The 21,872-nt window shown below is 36.1% G+C and overlaps 1 protein-coding gene and 1 pseudogene across 2 annotated transcripts; both read left to right on the forward strand.

Annotated features, from left to right (window-relative positions):
- The first annotated feature begins 1,788 nt into the window (after window positions 1–1,788).
- On the forward strand, window positions 1,789–2,594 carry LOC306861884 (G-protein coupled receptor family C group 6 member A-like; annotated as a pseudogene). The gene is made up of 2 exons: window positions 1,789–1,813; window positions 1,898–2,594. The product of its transcript is annotated as a G-protein coupled receptor family C group 6 member A-like (transcript).
- A 3,749-nt stretch (window positions 2,595–6,343) lies between these two features.
- Window positions 6,344–21,201, forward strand: LOC306861426 (CSC1-like protein 1). Its single transcript, XM_079403674.1, has 23 exons — window positions 6,344–6,440; window positions 8,289–8,450; window positions 8,566–8,645; window positions 8,983–9,058; window positions 9,135–9,172; window positions 9,329–9,471; window positions 10,325–10,376; window positions 10,463–10,571; window positions 10,646–10,716; window positions 11,151–11,231; window positions 12,154–12,283; window positions 12,351–12,484; window positions 13,702–13,884; window positions 14,022–14,175; window positions 14,251–14,357; window positions 14,438–14,524; window positions 15,311–15,370; window positions 15,488–15,650; window positions 16,597–16,702; window positions 16,782–16,949; window positions 17,050–17,165; window positions 18,569–18,622; window positions 18,721–21,201. The coding sequence occupies exons 2-23, from the start codon at window positions 8,289–8,291 to the stop codon at window positions 18,850–18,852; spliced, it is 2,406 nt and encodes an 801-aa protein (XP_079259800.1). The 5' UTR covers window positions 6,344–6,440; the 3' UTR covers window positions 18,853–21,201.
- The last annotated feature ends 671 nt before the right edge of the window (window positions 21,202–21,872 follow it).

A 21,872-nucleotide genomic window follows, 5' to 3' on the forward strand; every position in this document is an offset into this window, starting at 1 on the left:
AAAAGTTCAAGACATTGTGTCATTTTCCAAACCTCACCACGTCTTGTTTGTTTGAGAAACTCACTTCTAACACATCTTGATATTTCTGGATCGGCAGAAATAGTTGGGCTACATCAATTGAAGTGCTAAACAACCGGCCCCTGAATGAAGTGGAATAATTCTTGGAATAACCCTTGTTTCAGGGGACAACTCTCACTTCGTAAGGTACTTAGATAATCTACTAGATCTAAATGCTGATTCACTTCCAAACACCACCATGCTGCAGCACTTCCTCAGAGGAGGTTTAAGAAAAAGCAGAACCACCAAAGAAATAAGAGAAACCCTGAAGAAAGCTATACCCTGGTTCAGTGTTTAGCATAGGGCTGGCTGTGAGGTCCATCGCTAACGCTGTTAAAGACATCTGTTCTCGAAAAACCTGCCGTGGAGGCTTCGATATCCAATGCTCTGAGGTAAGCAAGTCATTTGCTGTTATTCTGTTAAACCAAATAATAAATATTCAACAGCTGAAGTATATTGTCATCTTTTCCAGATAAATAATGCCTTGGCAAGAACCATGTTTCGTATGGATAATGAGATATATTAATTCAGCAGGTCTGGAGATTTAGAGACCGGCTATGATATCAACATTTGAGAAGCGGCAAATGGAAATAATGCAGAAAGTATAAGACTGTGGCACGCTACATGATCAAGAATAACAGTATGTTTTTCTTGAATGAAAAATACAGAAATGGGTGGAAAATATCACTGTGAGTGTCTGACGCCGCATACTAAAGAATGAAGTGCTGTGACGAAAGAAAGTGTGAAATCTGGTTTATTAAAGGGGTAGTTCATCCAAAAAGAAACTTTCTGTCATCATTTATGGTGTTCTAAACCTGAATAATGTCCTTTCTTCTGTGGAACACAAAAGGAGATATTTTATTATTAATGTTTTTGTCCATATAATGAAAAGTCCAAAACAGTATCAATTTTCTAATTGACTTTCGTTACATTGAAATAAAAAAAAGAAGAAGAAAGGAAGTCATACAAGTTTGGAGTAAATTATGACAATTTTTATTTTTTGGGTGAATTATCCCTTTAGGAGCAATACATTTTGTAAATATGTTGTTTAATCTGAAATATTATATAAATAAAGTATTTAAATTTATATGGTATTTGTCTAAAAAAACAAAAATTAATAAAAAAATGTTTAAACTTTATTTAAAATTTGTATTATATTTTTTGGTTGTTGTTTTTTGCAGAGCTGTGTGATTTTTGAGATGCTCTGCATGTTGTCTCCCTGGATTTAGACGGGACTTTTCTGAAAAAAGCCCCACATGTTGCTATGTGTGTGTGTGTGTGTGTCCAGAAAACACTTTTTCAAACCAAAAAGGTGTGTATTTATTCAAGGTTTATGAAATGAAGCCACTTACACCAGTTTCAGACTTGCCAAGAACATGAAGTTCAGTCATTTCAATACACATCCTTCTACGTAATCATACAAAAACACACAATAAAAACCAGGCTTATTATTTCTATATAAGAATAGTTTACCCAAAAATTCTGTTAGCATTTACTGACCAAACCCGTTTCTTTCTTTCTTTTGTGGAACACAAAACAAGATATTTTGATGACTGTGGTAACCAAACACTTTTGGTTCCCATTGATTTACAAAAAATACAGTGGAAGTCAATGGGAACTGAAAGTGATTGGTTTTGAATGACATGAGGGTGAGTAAATGATGACAGAAGTTTCCTTTTAGAGTGGACTCGGATCATTTTAACTCAATAATAAAGATTCAGCAGCAGTATAATGAAAGGAAATTTAACAGATGAATGTCAAGATTGTCCAAAGAATTTCTGGTCTAACGCTAACTCCACCTTCTGCTCTCCCCAAAGCTAATTTTTCCTGTCCTGGAAAGATAAATACTGTCTTGGCCTCCTTTTGACTCTGATTGTGATGTTCGTGTTCTTGGTCAGACAGGACACCCCAGTGGTCCTCGCTCTCCATCCTGATCTTGGGACGTTGTTCTTGTTCGGTGGGAAACACACATACAGTGTCAAACCGGACAGGTGCTTTTCGGCCTGAGCTTCACCCTGTGCATCTCCTGCATCCTTGTCAGGTATACTTTCTGCTGGCCTTCCAGAATGAATCCGCTGTCAAACAGGTCATGAGGAAACTCTTCCTACCCTACTGGATCATTGGTGTTTGTGTGATTATCCAGGGCGTCTGTGGTTGTGTTTGTAACAACCCAAGGTTTTTGAGAGCTCAGCGATCAGGTCTGAACTTCTCATCCAGTGTTCTGCTGGCCTTCCTCGGCCTTCTGGCTCTGGTATGCTTTGGATTCACCTTCCTGGGACGGTAACTTCCCAAGTGCTATAATGAAGAAAAGTGCATCAGCATGCTGATCTATATTATCAGTTGGGTGGTGTTCGGACCCATCTATGTACAAATCTGCCATTAAGATGGTGATGATGCTCTTCTCTTCATATGGGATTCTCACCTGCCTCTTCATGTCAAAATGTTACATAATCCTATTTAAAAGTGAGCACAACACCAGAGAGGCTTTCAAAAGAGGTATTCAGGAGTTCACCAGACACTTCCATAGAAGTTCATGAGTGGATTGGCGAAGAGCTGGACTCGACCGGCCAGACAGCGTATTTACCATTGACTCTGCAGTCGAGAATATAATCGGTCCCACTCCAATCCCTACCCAACAGGCACTCACTCATTTCACCTGTCCATAGAAAACCTGCCCCATTTTTTTAAGCAATAAAAATGTTTTTACATCAACCCCACATTTGAGTTTTACATGATCATCAAGAATATTGATCTGTTTTTAAAACTATTTTTCAATTCAATTTCAGTTCAATGCTAAATTCTATCATCAGTGAAATCCTGTTTGATCAATTAAAAAAGCAGTTGTATAATGTTTGTGATTGACATGCTTTCTGTGATTGTCTTTAATGTTCTTCTTATCAGTATTGAATGTAAATCTGTGACTGTGATGAAAACAATATATGAACGAATCAAGTAATGACTTAATGAATAAATGAATAAAATGAACATTTTAAATTATACAGTAAAAAATCTATACAGCATCCATCCATTCTCAGGGAAAACAATACAACTTTTAATGAACAAATACGTTTTGTTGTGAATCTATAACTAGAGCAATATATTAATGAATTATATAATTAAATAAAAATAATTCAACCAGCAAAATATAATATTATATGAAAATAGTAAATGTCAATAGAGCACTTATTCATCCATTCTCCAAAACGCTGGGATGCTGGACCCAATCACAATTTAAATGTGGGGAAAACTCTAAAACACTTAAAAACATTGTGCTTTATACTACATAATACACTGAAGACTAAATAGTTGACATTTAAACAAACAGTAAATATATCAAATTCAGTTCAATTTAGAATGTTTGTCTTTTTGTGCTTATATACCTCTTTTAGCATTTTGTAAACACCACCAACAATTCAAGCAAAGACACTGATTAAGTCACAAAACTTTGCATTTTATTTTTTGCTTTCTAAATTGTGGATACTGGGGCATATAAACAGCAGTGTGTTTTCTATTTTCCCGGTGTACTTGCATCCAAATCTTTATATTTTGTTTATCTTTCAACATCTATGATTTCAAAAAGTGTTTTTATGCATCTAAAAATGATTTCACAAACATATGGGCTATGTTCTTTTTTGACTATCCAGGAAGAAACTGACTATCCACTGACCCAGAAACTTCAGATGATTCTCTGAACTCCTCAAGTGATGACAAGCTTATATAATCCCTGAATGTTGATGTTTTGTTTATCTTCCTCCTATGGGTTTTTGGTGACTGACGCCTGAAATTTACAACACTAGCACAAGGAGAAAAAAAACTTTATTCTCTACTTTGATGTATCAAACTTGGCATCAAAAACGGATGTGCTCAACAAGGGAAATTTGATCTTCCTGAGTGAACATTTCAATTTGTGCAATCATGTCACATTTCCATCCTCTTCCTGCTTCTGGTAGCGCTTTAACATGAACTAACTACAAATAAGGAACAGTGTACTGTTTTATAATTTGAATGAATTTTGAAGGAATATGAAGGAACTGATTTTTATTTTATTTGACGTTGCATTGTCTTAGTTTCATGTAACTAAATAAATACATAATGTTTTGGGAAAAAATATGTATTCTTGCAATTTATTTTGTTAATTGCTATTTTTGTAAATTACACTTTCTGTTTAAGCAATCACACACACACACAGGTAAAAAAAACAAGTTAATGCACAAACATTCCTGGCAGATGTGCAAATCAAAACTGGCCAATGGTTACCTCTATTACAATTCGACCATTGTTTAAATACAAGTTTCTCTAGAATAATCTCCAGTCTGAGTTGTAATTGTTACACACACAGCACAGACAGAAGTAAGATTAATGCATGCTCTATTTCGCGTGTTTACAGTAGCCCAACCAAGCGCAACAGTAACGAGGCTGTGTGCGCTCGCCTGCTTGTGTCTTGACTGTTCATTTGCCACTCATGCCAGTATCTTGACTACGCTGATTAGAGGCAGTATTCCTCAGCTGTCAGGCTGACTGAAAACAATCAAAGCCTCCATACCCCCAATCACCGCAGCTCTCTCCCCGAGCGCCGCGCCGCAATCAGCCGCTGATTAGGGAACCTGTCGCCCTTCTCCAGCCGCGGCGGGGGTTAATACGCGCGTCAGATGGAGCCGCGGAGGGCCACGGAGAGGCCAATGAGAACGTGAGCGGGATGATATTGCACGGATATAGCCGCCCTGTCAATCACATGGGATTCAATGTAAAGGCTCAGAGACTCTCTTCATCTCGCTCTCCCCCCTCTCCTGGAGCGGGGTAATCTATTTAAGCCAAATGTGAGGATGCACCAATTAAATCAGACGCTGTTTGGACATTTTTGCCTATTTTCGACACATGAACGCAATCTAATAACATGGTTGGATAAAAAACATAGCTTATTGCATGTTGTTCCGCACCAATGCATCATTGCCACCTTTATACACTGAAAATAATTTACTGTAATTGCAAGTAAATTTCATAATTACATATATACGTTGAATTAAATGAGACATTTTAGAGTAGACTGAAATAGGCCTAATGCTTTCCTGTAAAACAGGCTATTCTAATAATCTTTTTACAACTGAATAGATAAATAAATAAAATGTACAGGACAGTTTTTTTTTTAAACTCAGAATCTTCATAAATTATTAGTCATTGATACAGTTCAACTACAAACATACAAATGCATAAAAATACTATGCATTTTAAATATCAGAGTGTCTATTTACACTAACTCCGCCCACTATCGTGTGATTGGGTTAGTGAACACTAAAAAAAGATGCTAATTCAACATTTTTCAAATTTCATATTGCATCAGAAAGGCATTTATTTTTAATAAAAATTAAGGAAATAATCAAAAAGTTCGGGGAGGTGTATAGGGAGGGCTTGTGGCATCCATTTAATAATTTGAATTAAAACTATAATTTACACTCAATACGTTATTATTGCATACTGTTTTATAATGTACTACAATACTGAGGTGCAGATAATTGCCACTATTTGCAATAAGTAGAATAAAAAGCAGAAAATCTTGCTATTTTAACATAGTGTAGGCTAAATAGAATCTATAGCTATTTGCACAGTGTAAATAGCATATAGTTAAAAAATACTGCTATTTTCACTTAGTATTTAGCATCCATTGCAATATAAATATTTTTTAATATATTTTAAAATATTCACTTTTTACAGTGTGAATGAGGTACAAACAATTTTCAGAAAAATATTCAGAAATTGCTTGTAAATTATTAAATAATTACAAAGATAGCAAATCGTACGCTGAAATGAATGGGAAATTTTGAGGTTTAAACAGACTCCAATAGGCCTCATTTTTATTTTGGCTACTTCGAAAAAGGATTATAGCTTATTTATCTTTATAGTAGCTATGGGCCTATTATTATTATTATTATTTTAACGTTTTGGAATTCCATTCTGTTTTTCATGGTTGTTTGAAAAACTTGACCAGCAGCCGATACAGCTAGTCATTATGCTTGAGAATCGATAAAAATACTTTTTGTTTATAGCTACATAATTTATGTTAGATTTGGTTTATTTTTCTTAATTTTAAATCGTTTATTCGTATTATTTCCTGTATTGCCTAAGTCGTTTCGGACCTTTTTAATGATCTGTTATTTTATTAAGATTTTATTATTAATATATTCATTTATCCTGCTTGTTTGTGAATTCTCTTCTATACAATAATAATTAATTAATAATAATAATAAATAAAGTGTGTGTATTGGTACGTCGGGCGGAGATCGGTGTATCTGCGCATGTGCGGATGTGAGTCAGTGTAAAGCTTAGTTTTAGTTTACTGACAGCTCGACTAGTTCTGCACAATCCAGAAGCGGACAAAATCCACCGAGGTATGCTTTTGTTTCATTACGTGTTTTATTCATAAATATCGAGACAGCGCCACTACATCTCTCGGTTCAAAGCGAAATACGAAAGTTGAACTGGACGTGGGAAGTTTGTCAGTTTAGTTGTGTGTTCATGATAATCTGTGTTTATATCTGTCACGTGTCTAACCACATTTAGTTTAGTTGCTAGTTAACTGTTTAACTACCTGTGTTTTGGCTTTATTCTCAACCATCGACGGTTGTTGCAGCTCTGGTCAGCTGTTAGTTTGGCAACAGTATGTTTCCACATAATAAAGAAGAAGCTGTTTTCAGTCATGCAAAATGTAACTTATGTTGTGGCATAACAGGACAGGGAGCTGAGTATCATGTGAGTAGGTCATTAATGCATTATGACAAGATCATGATACTGGAGTAAAGAGAGTTTTTTTTATCATGCATCATGGGAGCATCCTTACAATAGGTGAAATTAATGTAAAAGCTCTGCTGAAATATGTTTTGCACTCACATATGTGTGATTTCACAGTCTGTTCAGATACATTGCAAACCAAGAATTTCTCACTGATGAGTGTCGTGAATGTTTTTCATTCAACACATACTGTGGGATTTCATAGGGCAGCAACAACACTATAAAACATGATATTTTTACTTAATAATTTTATCTTTTATTTTGCAGTCCAAGTATCCAAACATTCTTAAATCAATATTCTGAGAAACACAATTAGTCTGTTTTTCAAAAAAAAATAAAAGTATCATAATTAAGTGAGTTTATGATTAAAACAAGAGAAAATATTTGTCATTGGGGTAAGAAAAAAACAATTCAAGTGAATGCAGGGTTATGTTTCCTACCCTATGCTTTTTTTAAGCATAAACTTTCTTTCTTTTCAAGAAAATATCCATTTTTTTAATGGTTTGTAATGCATCAAAAGACAAAGTAAGAAAAATGTCATGAGTCTCCTGACCAAAAAAATAAATAATAATAATCTGAAAGTAATAGAGGATCTATGGGAGACCCACCACCCATAGACACAGACAGTGGAGTGGGAAAGATTATGATTTAGGAAGCTAGTGGCTATATTTTGATCCTAACACATTCTTATAGCATTTAATGATACCATGGATTATATCTAATGTAAGCATAATGTTCAAACATTTAACATCAATACAGTCACCAGTAATCCTCCATCTAGGATCTTAAGTAATGAAGCATTTTAAGGCACTATCATGTTCATAAATCCCCCAAACTTTTTTGTGCTGATGCAACATATTCATGTGATCTAAACTATTGTGCAATTGTGTTTCGTTTGTAATAAAGTTATAAAGGACTCCCTCTAGAGTTTTAACTGAAGTGCATGCGACATTTCACGTCTTTTGCATTCACAACGCTGAAGATTCATGCTTTGAATTAAATATGGCTAACACCAGTTCATTTTTGAGGACTAACACCAGCTAATCTTAAACATATTTTCAGTACCAATCTGTAATGTATCACACTAGGCCTATAAAGTATTCTTCTAAATGTTTCTAGAAGAAAATGGTTGTTCTGCTTTCAGTTTTGCTGTGCTTACCTACTGGAATAGTGTAGAGAAATTGCTGAAAATTGATGCATATATTTCTTTCATCTTTTATTCATATTTTTGGGGTGGTGATGGCGCAGTGGATAAGACACATGCCTTTGGTGTGAGAGACCTGGGTTCGAATCCACTGTGAGACACCAATGTGTCCCTGAGCAAGACACTTAACCCCTAGTTGCTCCAGAGGCGTGCGACCTCTGACATATATAGCAATTGTAAGTCGCTTTGGATAAAAGCGTCAGCTAAAGTAAAATTGTGCAATTTGTACCTGTTTGTCCTCCAGATGGCCTCCACGTGGTGGGAGCGCCTCTCCGTGTCGGTCAATAACAGCGCAGCCCATGTGAACAACAGCGGCTGTTTCAGTGCCACACAGAGCACCGTGCTGAAGGGGGTGAACTTCGGAGGAGTGCCCACTGTTCTGCTGATCGACTTCACACTCTTCGTGGTAAGTTCAGCAGTTAGTTGGGAACTAACTGCTTAAATTGGCTTAACTGCTCGAGTTGTGTGATCTCATTGGTTGGTACAGATGTAATTGGATGGTGCTGTGTATCTTCCCGCAGGTGCTGCTGATAGTCTTCACTCTGATCAGAAGGAGACTGTGGGATCATGGGAGACTCGCTCTTGTCGCAGAGACTCAAGGGTATGTGAGATGAAAACCATAGTAGTCACTATGGAAACATACAGTGTTATAATTTATTGTAAATTGTCTTTAGAGAGTCAAAAAATTGCATAAATATTGCAGCGTTAAACTAGCCAAATTATTATTTATAAACATAAAATGTATATTTTATTTATTTTTATATATAGTTTTTATTATTATATTATATTATTATAGTTATTTGATCATTTTAAGAATATTTATTTAAAATAATATTATTTTTATAATATTTTTATATTTGTATCATATTTTCAATTTAGAAAAAAATCATTTTAAAAAGAGAGGCTGGTGAGATGAGCGCTGTTTTTTGTTGCTGCAGGTTCAGACATACTACTAAACAGCGTTACAGCAGAATGACATCATCCATGTCCGTCGAGGAGCCCGAATACGAGAAGGTGAGTTTTGACCTCATTGTCATCCTCATTATGACATCATTCATGACATCATCAACAGCTTCCTCATTTCCTGTAGGGTTGCTGCTCCTGGCTCACCTTTATCGTCAATATGGAGTAAGTGCTGTTTTGGTGCTTTATATTCATATGTTTACAAATGGGCAGCTTTTACCTGTTGATATTGTTACTTTTATCTAAGCTCAAATAGGTAAGTTTGCATGGGAAAGTCCTAATATAAATATAATAAGAAGTGAATCTGATGTGTGTGTGCAGTGAGACTTCAGTCCAGGAGAGATGTGGGGTGGATGCAGTGCATTATCTGTCGTTTCAGAAGCACCTGGTCGTCTTGCTCGTAATCATCTGTGTGCTGTCTGTCACCATCATCCTACCGGTCAATCTATCCGGTGACCTGCTGGGTATCTAACACACACACACACACACACACACACACACAAAAAGTCAATGCGGTGTCAGGAAGCCTTCATACAGTGGCTTGTTATAAACTAGTGAGCTGCCTCACTGTTTACTGTTTCTCTGAAGCAGAGACTTGACTAATACCAGAGACACTGACATAGAAAAATGAAAGAAATGTGGCTGCCATAAGAATAAATGTGTGAGGAGCCTTTTTGAACTGAAAATGTATGAGGGGCCAGATTGATTTCTGAAGGATCATGTGACACTGAAGACTGAAAGCTGATGAAAATTCAGCTTTGCATCGCAAGAATAAATTCTATTTTATAGTTTATTAAAATAGAAAAGCATTATTTTAAATTGTAATAATAATACAACTTTTTTGAATATTTATCGAATATATACTTATTAATTTCTAATAATATAATTAATGTATAATATTTTAGTTGATATGACTTTGAAGACCTTCATGAGCAAACTTGAAAAACTATATTTTTTAAGCATGATTTGATTGGTGATACCGTTATTGTCAGGTGATTTGAAATATGAAATGTAATCATGACAGAGTTTTGGAGATTTTGAGCTTTCCTTATTTAAGATAAGGTAGTATAATTTTTAAATGTAGTCATAATATAATATAATAATATTCTTTTTATTTTTTGATATTTATTTATTTTGGACAAAATAAAATTTTGCTTGTAAGAGGCATTGTGTTTATGCCTATGATGCCTAGTTTCTGGAAGGGCGGTAGTGGTTATAATCTCACACAATGTCACCATATGAAATATTTTCAAGTTTCTTTTCTTAGACTTCAGTCTCTGCTGATGGGAAAAAGTCTGAGTCATTTCTGTGTTCCAGGCAATGATCCCTACAGTTTCGGGAGAACCACTATAGGGAATCTTAAGCAGGGGTATGTACAGTATGTGTTTATGCACAAATGAATGAAAGTATCAGTGTGTGTCTATTTGAACTGTATTTTATGTGATGTCTTTGCAGTGATGCGCTGCTTTGGCTGCACACAGTATTTGCAGTTCTGTATCTCGTGATTACGGTGGCCCTGCTGAGACGACACACCTCTAAAATGAAAGGAACCAAGAGAGAGATAGTAAGCCGTCCTGCCGTTTCTCTCTCTCTCTCACACACACATACATGGTCTGACCCTGGTTTATTTTTCCATAGGCCAGAAACACCCTGTTTGTGAGGTCTGTACCCACTGCAGCCAGTAATGAGAGTATAAAAACTCACTTCATGTAAGTGGGAAGGATTTTCCAAGACTTTATTCTGTTCACTTTATTTTTAGTCATTCATCCAGACATCTTTTCGTTCCCATCTCCATGTTATTTTCTCCATTCAGCATGCAGGGCATGATCTCAGCTTACAGCGTGTGGGTGGGACAGTGGGATCTCAAAGACTTATGTAGCATTTATTAACATTACAGATAGAGATTATACTTAAATAATAGCCATCGTGCCTAATTAGGATAATTATCAGGTGTAATCTTGGCCCCAAATGAAACTGAAATCTGTTTCAGTTCTAGAACTAAGTTTTATGAGCAAATGAAGATGGGAGATGTGTTCAGGAAAATGATCATTATTTTTGCGTTTCTGCTTTCTGCCTCGAATACAGAAATGACACTTATTAGTGTAAAGGTTTTAATGTGTCTTGACTGTATATTTGTTTGCAGGGAGGCGTACCCTACCTGTCAAGTGACTGATGTTAACTTGTGTTATGATGTTGCCAAACTGATTGACCTGGACAGAAACAGGTAAGAAAGCTAATTTGACCCAGTATTATTCGAAGTTGTCCATAGATCTTATACGACATACTCTCACAGACCTATAAGATCAGGTATAATTGAAATGCTATGACAGTTTTTATTAATACTTCGAATTAGTTTTATTCTTATGTTTTCCATTCATTTTCATTTTTTTTTAATTTTAGTAATTCTCTTTTGTGTTTTTGTCATTTTTAGTGTTATTTGTTTTTTTTTCCCCTAATATGTCTATATATAGTTACTTTTTATTTCAGATTTAATTTTAGTTATTTTAGTACATAAAGTTAAAGGTGGGGTATGTGATTTCTGGTAGTCAAAGCAACCTCCTACTTCTTGCCTTATCGTAACACCGTGTCTACACCAGATGCGATGCTGTCTACACTGGATGTGGCGCTGTGCAGGCGCAGCACGACATGACACGGAAAATCCCGACAGTAAACTGCTGCCGTGTTCTATTTATGAGGTATTGACACAAATTTCAAATGATTTTCAACGGTCGTTTTGTCGTGTCCAGTGTAGACAGACTTTAGCTGTTGCGGCGCAGCATCTGGTGTAGATACGGTGCAGGCCTTCTTTTGTTCCATAGACATTTTCCTCTTTTGTTTTTTTATCCGCCATCTCTATCTGTCATCGCTCGGCTCGGCTAATGTCCGTCATGTGCACTGATATGCACTGATAAGCGCTTTTTCCTCTGCATCATGAGTAGACACGCCCCTTACTGCTGATTGGCTACAAGTTTGTTTTGCTACTCGGCCCGACTCATTTTTCTAAAGCGTTTTTAAAAAAATACATACCCCACCTTTAAACTATATGAAAATAAGAACTTTTTCTTAGGCAACTAGCTGAAATAAAGTAATATAATTCAAGTAAAATTTTTAATTAAAACATTTAAAAATATATTTGTTGTCATAAGAAAACGGGCAGAAAAAAACCTGCAACATTACAATAAGATACTCCAGCGCCAGGGGCGTCACGAGGTCATCAACCCGCGCCCATGCAGCCACCTGTGCTGCTGTTGCTGCCACTGTAAGGGCTGTGAAGAGGTAAGTACTACCACCATTTGACTTTTCAAGCTTTGGGCGTCTAAATAAAGTGTGTGTTTGTTTGTAGGTTGATGCTATAGAGTTCTACAGCTCACAGGAGGCTGCTCTGCGTGAGGAAGAAAATAAACTGAAGGAGAGTCAAGAACTGCATCCTCTGGGCATGGCATTTGTCTCTCTGCAAAATGAGTACATGGCCACTTAGTAAGTGATTCACACTCAGACTCAACTGCCTATGTATAAAAATGATGCAGAATTATGCTGCCTTGTAAGCCACATTGTTTTTACTAGAATCTAAGATAGGGCTGGGTGATAAATCCATAACGATAATTATCGCGCAAAATAAATTTCCTCAGTAAACTATAACAAGAGGTCGATAAATGTTCGATATAATACAAAGATGAGTTCACTCGCTGATGAATCTCGCTCAGGCGTCACTGAACAGCGCCGTGAGATCCAGTGTGAAGCGCTTAAGTTCAGCAAGGAACAAAAATAACTGTTTACAGCCAGATGACACTGCGCGTAAGAGTTTTTAATCTACAAATTGCCATCATTTACCATAGATTTACTGTAGTACCACTAACTTCACCATGGTATTGTGTCAGAAATGTCAAGTTTTATTATATTATTAATGTAGACATGTATTAAAAAATCTTTGTTATTAAGCTATAGCGTATGTGTTTATACTAAATGTATTTAGAATACTGTTTTTCATACAAATACCTAGCCATATTACATTTTTACCATGGTATTGAGGTGCTATATTTGTGGTTTTAACTGTGATTATCATGATCTTAATATATGCTACTATGAAAGACCAATGTTTAAAAAAACCACCTCAAACAGTCAGAATATATAAATTTCACCAAAAATGAGATTGCTCAAATTTTTACAGATATTACTTATTTTGATAATGAACAGAAATCTACATCTGCATCCTAACTCAAGATACTATCAAATGTGTATTTCTAAGAGACAATTCCTTTTTAAATATTATTATTAATATTATCAGGCAACACAAACCTGTTGCTTGATTTGAAACAATATTACTCATTAGAACATGCAGAGCTAAGAACTAATTTTTTCAATTAAGATACTTATTTTGTTAAGGAAAAGTGTAGAGAATGAAAAATAAATTGGCCTTTAAACTTGAAAGAAATTCAAATTTGGCGTTTATCGGGATAAAGCAGGGACAGCAGATGAAATTTAGCTCTGTAGCTAATTCTGGGGCAGTTTTCAGACTGTCTATTGAAAATGTTTTGCCCATATCGCCCAGCCCTAATCTAAGGTGAAATCTATTGTGATAAGTCAAAGAAAAACTTGTTTCTTAGGTTTAGAAGTTACTGTTAAAAATTAGTTTCCTTATGGAGAATATGAATGGAATTATTAATTCTGGAACCTGACCTTTGCACTCCGTACAGTATTCTGAAAGATTTCAATGCTCTGGAGTGTGGAGGCGGGGCAAGAGGTGTGGCTGGAGAAGAAATGGGCGGGGCAATCAGATGTGGGTGTGGCCGGGAGCCTCAGCCCTCCTCTAAGAGCGTAGAACTGAGGGTGAACAAATGGAAAGTGAATTACGCTCCTCACCCATATAATATCTACTGGTATGTACCGTTATACCTTTTTGGAATTAAATCTGTTATATTACAACCTTCTTTATTTTATAGAAAATATTCTAAAAATTCATCTTACACAGTTCACAATTCACAATACTACCCTCTCACCTTCTCTTCTCTTTCAGGGAGAATTTGTCATTACGTGGGTGGCGTTGGTGGCTACGCTTTATGCTGCTAAATGTAGCACTCTTTCTCCTCCTCTTCTTCCTCACAACGCCCTCCATCATCATCAGCACCATGGACAAATTTAATGTCACCATGCCCATTCACTATCTGAACGTATGTGACTGAACATGTGTAATGATGTGAGCACATGAAGTGCAGTGGTGTGAAGACAGTGTGATGTGTTTACAGAATGCCGTTATCAGCCAGTTCTTCCCCACTATTCTGCTGTGGACCTTCTCGGCACTGTTGCCCACCGTAGTGTATTACTCTACACTGGGAGAGGCCCACTGGACCAGGTAGACCATCAAACTCAAATACACACACTCACACACAAACATGCTCGCTTAATAATGCTGGTCTCTCTGTGTGTGCGAAGGTCCAGCGAAAATATGAGCATGATGTACAAGCTCTACATCTTCCTGATCTTCATGGTGTTGATTTTGCCCTCACTGGGCCTCACCAGGTACGGGCTTATGATGATGATGATTATTGTTATTATTAATAAATGCAGGTTTTTTATTTCACAATAAAATATTGCGTATTTATTATTTTTGTTTTTATGCTTTTATTATTATTATTATTAGATTAAATTTTTGTATTTCACAGTCAAATATTACATTATTAGTATGTTGTATTATTATTTTGTTTTAATGTTATTATTATTATATTATATACATTTTTTATTTCACAATAAAATATTACAATAGTAGTATTTATTATATTTGTTTTAATGTTTTTATTATTATTATTATTATTATTAGATAAAAATTGTGTATTTCACAGTCAGTTATTACATTAGTAGTATGATGAATTATTATTATTATTATAATTAATATATACACTTTTATTTCACAATAAAATATTACAATAGTAGTATTTATTATTTTGTTTTAATATGTTGTTATTATTATTATAACTACTACTACTATCATTATTATTATATAGATATATAATCACAAAAAGTTGGGCAAAATGTGCAGCAAACTATCACCGCAAACCTGGAGCTTTAAAAAAAAATATTTAATATGTATTTATTTATTTGCATGTTTGTTTATTTTTATAATTTATCAAAAATATCGCAATTTATTTATTTAATTGTGCTGCCATATTGTGGGTTACAGTAATGTTAAACCCACCTGTGATCATTTAAAACCATAAATTCATGAATTTTTGATTAGCGTACAGTGGGTCTAAAATGTTTCCAAAGTGAGCATGTATACAGATATAGATGTGTTCTCTTTCTTCTCAGTCTAGATGTGTTTTTCCGCTGGTTGTTTGATAAGCAGTCTGAGGGGAAGCTGAGGTTTGAGTGAGTATCTCGTGTATTTACCCTCGTGATTTATTTGCTCAAATCAGAAGGATTTATTCAGAAACATTTAGTGACATGCACCTAAATATCAATGACTTTCCCTCTTCTCTGTCTCAGGTGTGTGTTTTTACCTGATCAGGGGGCGTTCTTTGTAAATTACGTGATCGCGGCGGCTCTGGTGGGCTCTGGCATGGAGCTGCTGCGGTTGCCAGGGTTGCTGCTCTACGTTGTGCGTCTGGCACTCGCACATTCGGCTGTTGAGAGGAAATATGTTAAACAGGTCCGTCTGTGGTTTTGATGTTTCAAAAAGGATTTTGAATTTTTGCTACGTTTTAACCAACATGGCATAAAAAAGAATTTAAAAGGATCTTTGAACTTTTTTTATTATTGTACTTTTATTTTAATTAAGCATTGACATTTTTATCATGCTATATATACATCAGGTTGAAAATAAGTATCGCTTTTTATTTCTCATCTTTCCTGCGACTTGTTTCACTTCTCTTTCAGTTTTATTTATTTTTTTAAATTTTTTTATATAACCATTTCTTACTATGTATAAGTAAGTTGTTGTTTTTTTAGCATGCGTGTTTGGCTCAGTGTTATTTTTTTTGCTATCTATTTTAATTTTAGTTAAAGTTGGAGTAATGTTTTTAATTTTATTTGTTTTTTTATTATGTCCGTATAGGTTGTTTTTATTAAATTTGAGTTTTTATTTAATTTGAGTTATTTTAGTACTTCAGCAAACTACATGGAAATTAAAGAATATTGAATTAATAAATGTGTATATATGTGTGTGGTTGCACATATGTTTTTGTTTTTTTTGGTGTTTGGCTTAGTGTTATGTTAGAATCATTATTATACTCTTATACCTTTTTGTTCTTTTATATTTTGAATTATTTTTAGCTTTATTTTTTTTTTTATTTAAATGTTTTGATATTTTGTTGTATGCATTTGTCATTTTTATTAAAAATTTTTTTTTTTTAAATGTGTAGGCCTATATGTAGTATTTATAACGTTTTAGCTTTTAATTTTGGATCTGTTTTAGTTGTTTTAATACTACAATTGATTGCTTCTGTTGTCCTCATTTGTAAGTCGCTTTGGATAAAAGCGTCTGCTAAATGACTAAATAAATGAATAATATAAGTCAGATTTGAATGGAATTTACTGAAATGTGTTACTGATACACTTGTAATCTCTTGTCTCTGGTTCTTTGTTTCTCTATATAGAATCAGGCGTATGAGTTTCAGTACGGAGCGATGTACGGATGGACTCTGTGTGTGTTCACGGTCATCATGGCGTACAGCATCACCTGTCCTGTCATCGTTCCCTTCGGTCTGATTTCTTTCCTCAAGGCCTTACACACAGTATTAGTGTATGTAACATCACATTAACACATAGGCCGTGTATGCAGGTTTACTGTACCTGCTCCTGAAACACCTGGTGGACAAACACAACCTGTACTTCGCTTACCTGCCCGCCCGCCTCGATAGGCAAGTTCACCTGGGAGCTGTCAATCAAGCGCTGGCTGCACCAATCATATGCCTGATGTGGCTTTATTTCTTCTCTGTGCTCAGAACAGGTAACGTCCACTAACTGGCTAATTAAATCAGTGTTTCAGACAGCTGTATTCATATATTTGATTCATATAGTGGATATATGTTGATTTTGTGTCTCCACAGGCTTCAAGGCATCTACGTCAATGTTCACTTTAGTGGTTCTGTGTTTGACCATCTTTATCTGTTTAAGTTACACCTGCTTCGGACACTTCAAATACCTCAGTCCGCACAACTACAACGTAAGCTGCTTTGTGCTGTCAAAATTTTATGAGAATTTACAGTGCATTATTGTAATTTAACCATAATTTAATGGTTATAGTTTAACCACCCCATGACCTTAAATTAATGCATTTACACACACCTTTTTTTCTTTGCATTTCTCTCCTCTGCTCAGCTTGTCTCCTAGTCTTGATTTCTGATAAACCTGGCATTGTATATTTCAAATATTGTTGGCTCTGTGATATATTGCTTTTGTTCCTCTATTTTAAAGGCAGGGTAAGCAATTTCTGGAAGTCAATGTTTATATTTGAAATCACCAAAACAAATACGCCCCTACCCCAAAAGCGTCTCGCCCTTCGCTGGAACAATATGTCCCAGGAAATGTTTTTCCCCCAGACCGGTTGCTGTCTGCGTTTCCATCACGATGTAAAGTACTGAGAAGATTAGGCAAATAGTCTGGTGATGTAACGTTAGGTCTGTGCGCGTTTCTTAATACCAAGTACGCAAATTTTGGACTTGCATCCTCGCTAGTTCGGACTTCACGAGTTAGACTCGGTAGTGTGAACTCCCACGGATGGAACGATGCAAGTCCGGTAATTCTGCAAAGAGCAGCATACTTGATAACATCAGTCAGCTCGCCCTGGCTGCTGCAATCTTCCTCACTGTATTTACAGATGAAATATATCAAACACCACTGCCTCTTTTCGTTTTCATTTAAACATATTACTAGAACAATAGAATAAAGACCAAAGTTTACCTGTTAGATTTACCCAAAACGAATTATATCTTATGTTTATCCACTACAGAGACATCAGAGCCAGCGGCAAATGTCAGAAGGACTAGCTGAGGTTATGCTCCTCTCGTCGGGATACATGAGCACTGAACGCCCGGTGATCACGTGGAGCTCACGTCTCAGAAATCGGCGAAGCACATTTTCAAATAGGTGCTATTTTTTATAAATAAACCACAGATTTGAGTTTTAAACAACTACATTTTCGTCTGAAATACACGCGTCCAGTGTAGGCAGACTTTACGGTGTTACTCACCTGTCGAGAAGAAACAAAGCAACCTCGGCGTCCGATCGCTGGCCTTCCGCTCCTTGAGTTCTCTCCAGCGCTGGAAAGCTGATCCGATATTTACACGGGTCCTACTTTTTGCCTTATCGCTCCGCAGTCGTTTTCCTCTTTTGTTTTTTATCCGCCATCTCTATCTTTCTGTCGCTCGGCTCGGCTGTTCACTGAACGCTCTCTCCTCCATCATGAGTAGACACACCCCTTACTGCTGATTGGCTACAAGATTGTTTTGGTACTCGGCCCGACTCTTTTTTTCTAAAACGTTTTTGAAAATGACATACCCCACCTTTAAGTATCTTTGGCTAAAAGTGTCTGCTAAATGCATAAATGTAATTGTGTCTATGATTCAGGTTAAGGAGGAAGATGAAGACGCAGATAGAGTTTCACAGAGCTCATCTGCATCGGCAAGTTTCACATTTTTATATTACACACATTTTTTTTTTAGTCCTGATAGATTTTTAGATGACCCAGATCTCTCTCTCTCTCGCTCTCTCCTTTTTAGGTGTATCTTCCCAAAGTTTTGAACCCAGATGCATCATCTGAATCTGATGAATGCCGCGTTCACCATTCATACGGCACCACAGACACAAGTCCGCCCTTCCTCAGCACTGACTGTCCAGACTCGAATATCTAACAACAATAATTGGTCACCATATCGACCAATCACAACTGCCCTTTCACCTCTGGAGGAAATGGTTCTTGCTGTATTGGAGGTTGGAGGTCAGTGTGGAGATGGAGGGGATGTACTTTTAAAATCAGGATCTCTTGGATAGAACCCCCCCCCCCCCCCACACACACACACAATTTACAGCTTTTCAGTTTTTTATACACACTGAGAGACTTGAGGAACATTTAATCATGAACTGCCATATAACAAACCTAAAGGAGCTTTTGGGGATCAATTCTTCTCGCTTTAAACGCTTTTCTAAATTGCCATTCAAACACGCTGTCCAAACATTTCTACAAAACCAGCTTCGCCAATGAGCTCTTGCCAAGGAGTCCAAATATAGCTTGAGTATATCAAAACACTTGAACTGACACTTGTGCCTTGTTGGAAACAACACGATTTCTAACTGCAATTTGTGAGAGTGAGAGTGAGCTTCTGTATTGTTTGTCATTCCTATTTTTTAGTTTTAAAGCAACATTTAAAGTCTTATACAAATGTGTTAATATATTGATGTTGACAGATATATAGAGCTCATAGCTCAGTGGCCTTTCATTACCATATTTGTGTAGTTGTGTGAGAGAATGAATCATCACTAGGTGGCATTGTTGCTTTCTGATCAGTCTGTTTCTACTCAGAGCAGTCCAGACTGAAGAAGAGAGATGTTTCGGTTTCAATACAAGTTGACCTCAATAATTTAGATGAAAAATATGCAAAGATTATATTTACAGTAAGGCTCTTACAATGAAGTAAATAGGGCAAATCATAAACCTTATAGATTTACTTTTTTTGTGTTAACATAAGATTAGCATGATAAAATCACTTGCTGGACACGTCTGCATAAAGTTCAACTTCGATGTCATGATCACGCCAGTGAGAGAGGGACTGTTTACATGGAGCAAATTCTAATTACACTGGAAACTATTAACTAGAAACTACTTAGAAAAGTGTTCCCACTTTAAAAAAGGGCAAACTTCACAGAGCAAATGAGAAACAGGCCTTTACGAAATAATTAATGTAGGTGCTTTAACAAGTACAAGCATCATATTTATTCCTTTAGCTGTAATGCAGGGGGAAGATATTGTGGATATGAAGGGAACTCTTGACACCTGTGTGTTTGTGCTTTTGTTCTGTATATTCATTATACGAGTGGAACAGAAACTGAATTTTAGTGTCTGATCGTTTAAACGGCTCAACCTCTGAACATTGAGTCTCATATTCTTAAGCCTCACATTTTCCTGGAAATGGATGAATGAACGTCCTGCAAACACACACTTGACACATTTCTCCTGACTGCGGTTTTCAGCTCATTAGTCGGGATAGAGCAAAATCGTCTTATTTTAACACCATAAGCAGCCCACAAACTCGAGTGGCTGGCTCCAAACGCCAGGATCAGCATTCAAAACTGCATAAGAACAGAAAGTGATCCAATGAGTGTGTGTGTGTCAAACTTATTTCTTATATATATAAACCATGGGGAAACAAAAAACATGATAATACTATAGTATTTTTTGTACTTTTTATTGGTGCCAGGTGGCTAATTGCCAAATATTTTATTGCACAAAACTTGTAACTTTTAACATTTTTCTTGGGTATGTGTGTATTTTAGTAGGATGGATCTCATACTTTATACACAATACTGTGTAGAGGTCACGAGTTTGGTGTAAACCATATGCACAGTCATATAAAAGAAGATTACATGTATTTTTACAGCTTCATTTCATTATGTGAGAGCCAGAAATAACAGCATTTACAGTATTTGACACCACAATAAACCCTCAGAAGGCTTTACGGCCCTAATGACACAAACGCCCATATGCAACTTGAGACAAAAGATGCATATGAGTCAAATAAAGCATTTCGGTATTTCTTTAAATGGGCTGAAATTAAGTCCCAGATCAGGTTTCACTGAATGGTGTTTGCTGGGGGCCTCAGGGTGGCAGAACGCCCAAACCAATGAAGCATTCTGGTTATAATGTGTGTCAAGTGTTGGCAGCTGTAGCGAATCTAGAAAAACCTTATTGTACCTCCTAGAAACAGCTGCTGGAGAATGGGATGTAAAAACAATTAGGATAGTAAATAAACTCTTTCTTTTATTAGTTTTGCTTGTTAAGACAACCATCATATATTCAATATATAACCATCAATATTCCTCATGCTTTCTGCAAATGGATTTCAACAAATTCCTAACACAAAATATAAACTTTAGGATGTAATTTGTTCCTTGCTTTTTCTGCTACTGGCATGAATGATACGTTAAAGGAACAGCTCACCTAAAAATAAAGATTTGCTGAAAATGTACTCGCCCTCAGCCCATCCAAGATGTAGATGAGTTTGTTTCTTCATTGGAACAGATTTGGAGAAATTTAGCATTCTTGCTCGCCAATGGATGCTCTGCAGTGAATGGGTGCCGTCAGAATGAGAGTTCAAACAGCTGATAAAAACATCACAATAATCCACACCACTCCAGTCAATCAATTAATTTGTTGTGAAGTAAAAAGCTGTGCATTTTTAGTGAAGTCCTTCATTGAGAAACTTGCTTCTGACCAAAATACGAGTCCTCTATCCATAATATTGCTTTCTCCAGTAAAAAAAATCATCACATCGGAATCAGGAGAGAAATATGCACAGATCAAACACGTTTTATAAGTGAAAACAGTCCAAAACCGTTCTAAACAAATATGTTGATGGGAGAGGACTACAGTGGATGGACTTTATCTCTGGAGGAAGTGCTATTATGGATTATGCACACCAAAGTTAAAAAGCCTTAATGATGGAATTGTTTCTTACAAACATGCAGATTTTCGCTTTGCAAGATATTAATTATTGAACTGGAGTGGTGTGGATTGCTTGTGTATTATTGTGATGTTTTTATCAGCTGTTTGTACTACCGTTCTGATGGCACCCATTCACTGAAGAGTATCCACTGGTGAGCAAACTCACCAGAGACACTGCTTGCTCTGGAATTTCCATGATTTATGCACTGAGAA

Source organism: Barbus barbus (genome assembly GCF_936440315.1).
Source record: "Barbus barbus genome assembly, chromosome: 42".
NCBI classification, from domain to species: Eukaryota; Metazoa; Chordata; class Actinopteri; order Cypriniformes; family Cyprinidae; genus Barbus; species Barbus barbus.

Excerpts from the sequence above, each read along its gene's own strand:
- LOC306861426 (XM_079403674.1), top strand. The coding sequence starts at position 8,289 with ATGGCCTCCACGTGGTGGGAGCGCCTCTCCGTGTCGGTCAATAACAGC. Across the intron at positions 13,885-14,021 it reads CACCCATATAATATCTACTG|GGAGAATTTGTCATTACGTG; the intron begins GTATGTACCGTT and ends CTTCTCTTTCAG. Across the intron at positions 16,950-17,049 it reads CTTCTCTGTGCTCAGAACAG|GCTTCAAGGCATCTACGTCA; the intron begins GTAACGTCCACT and ends GTGTCTCCACAG.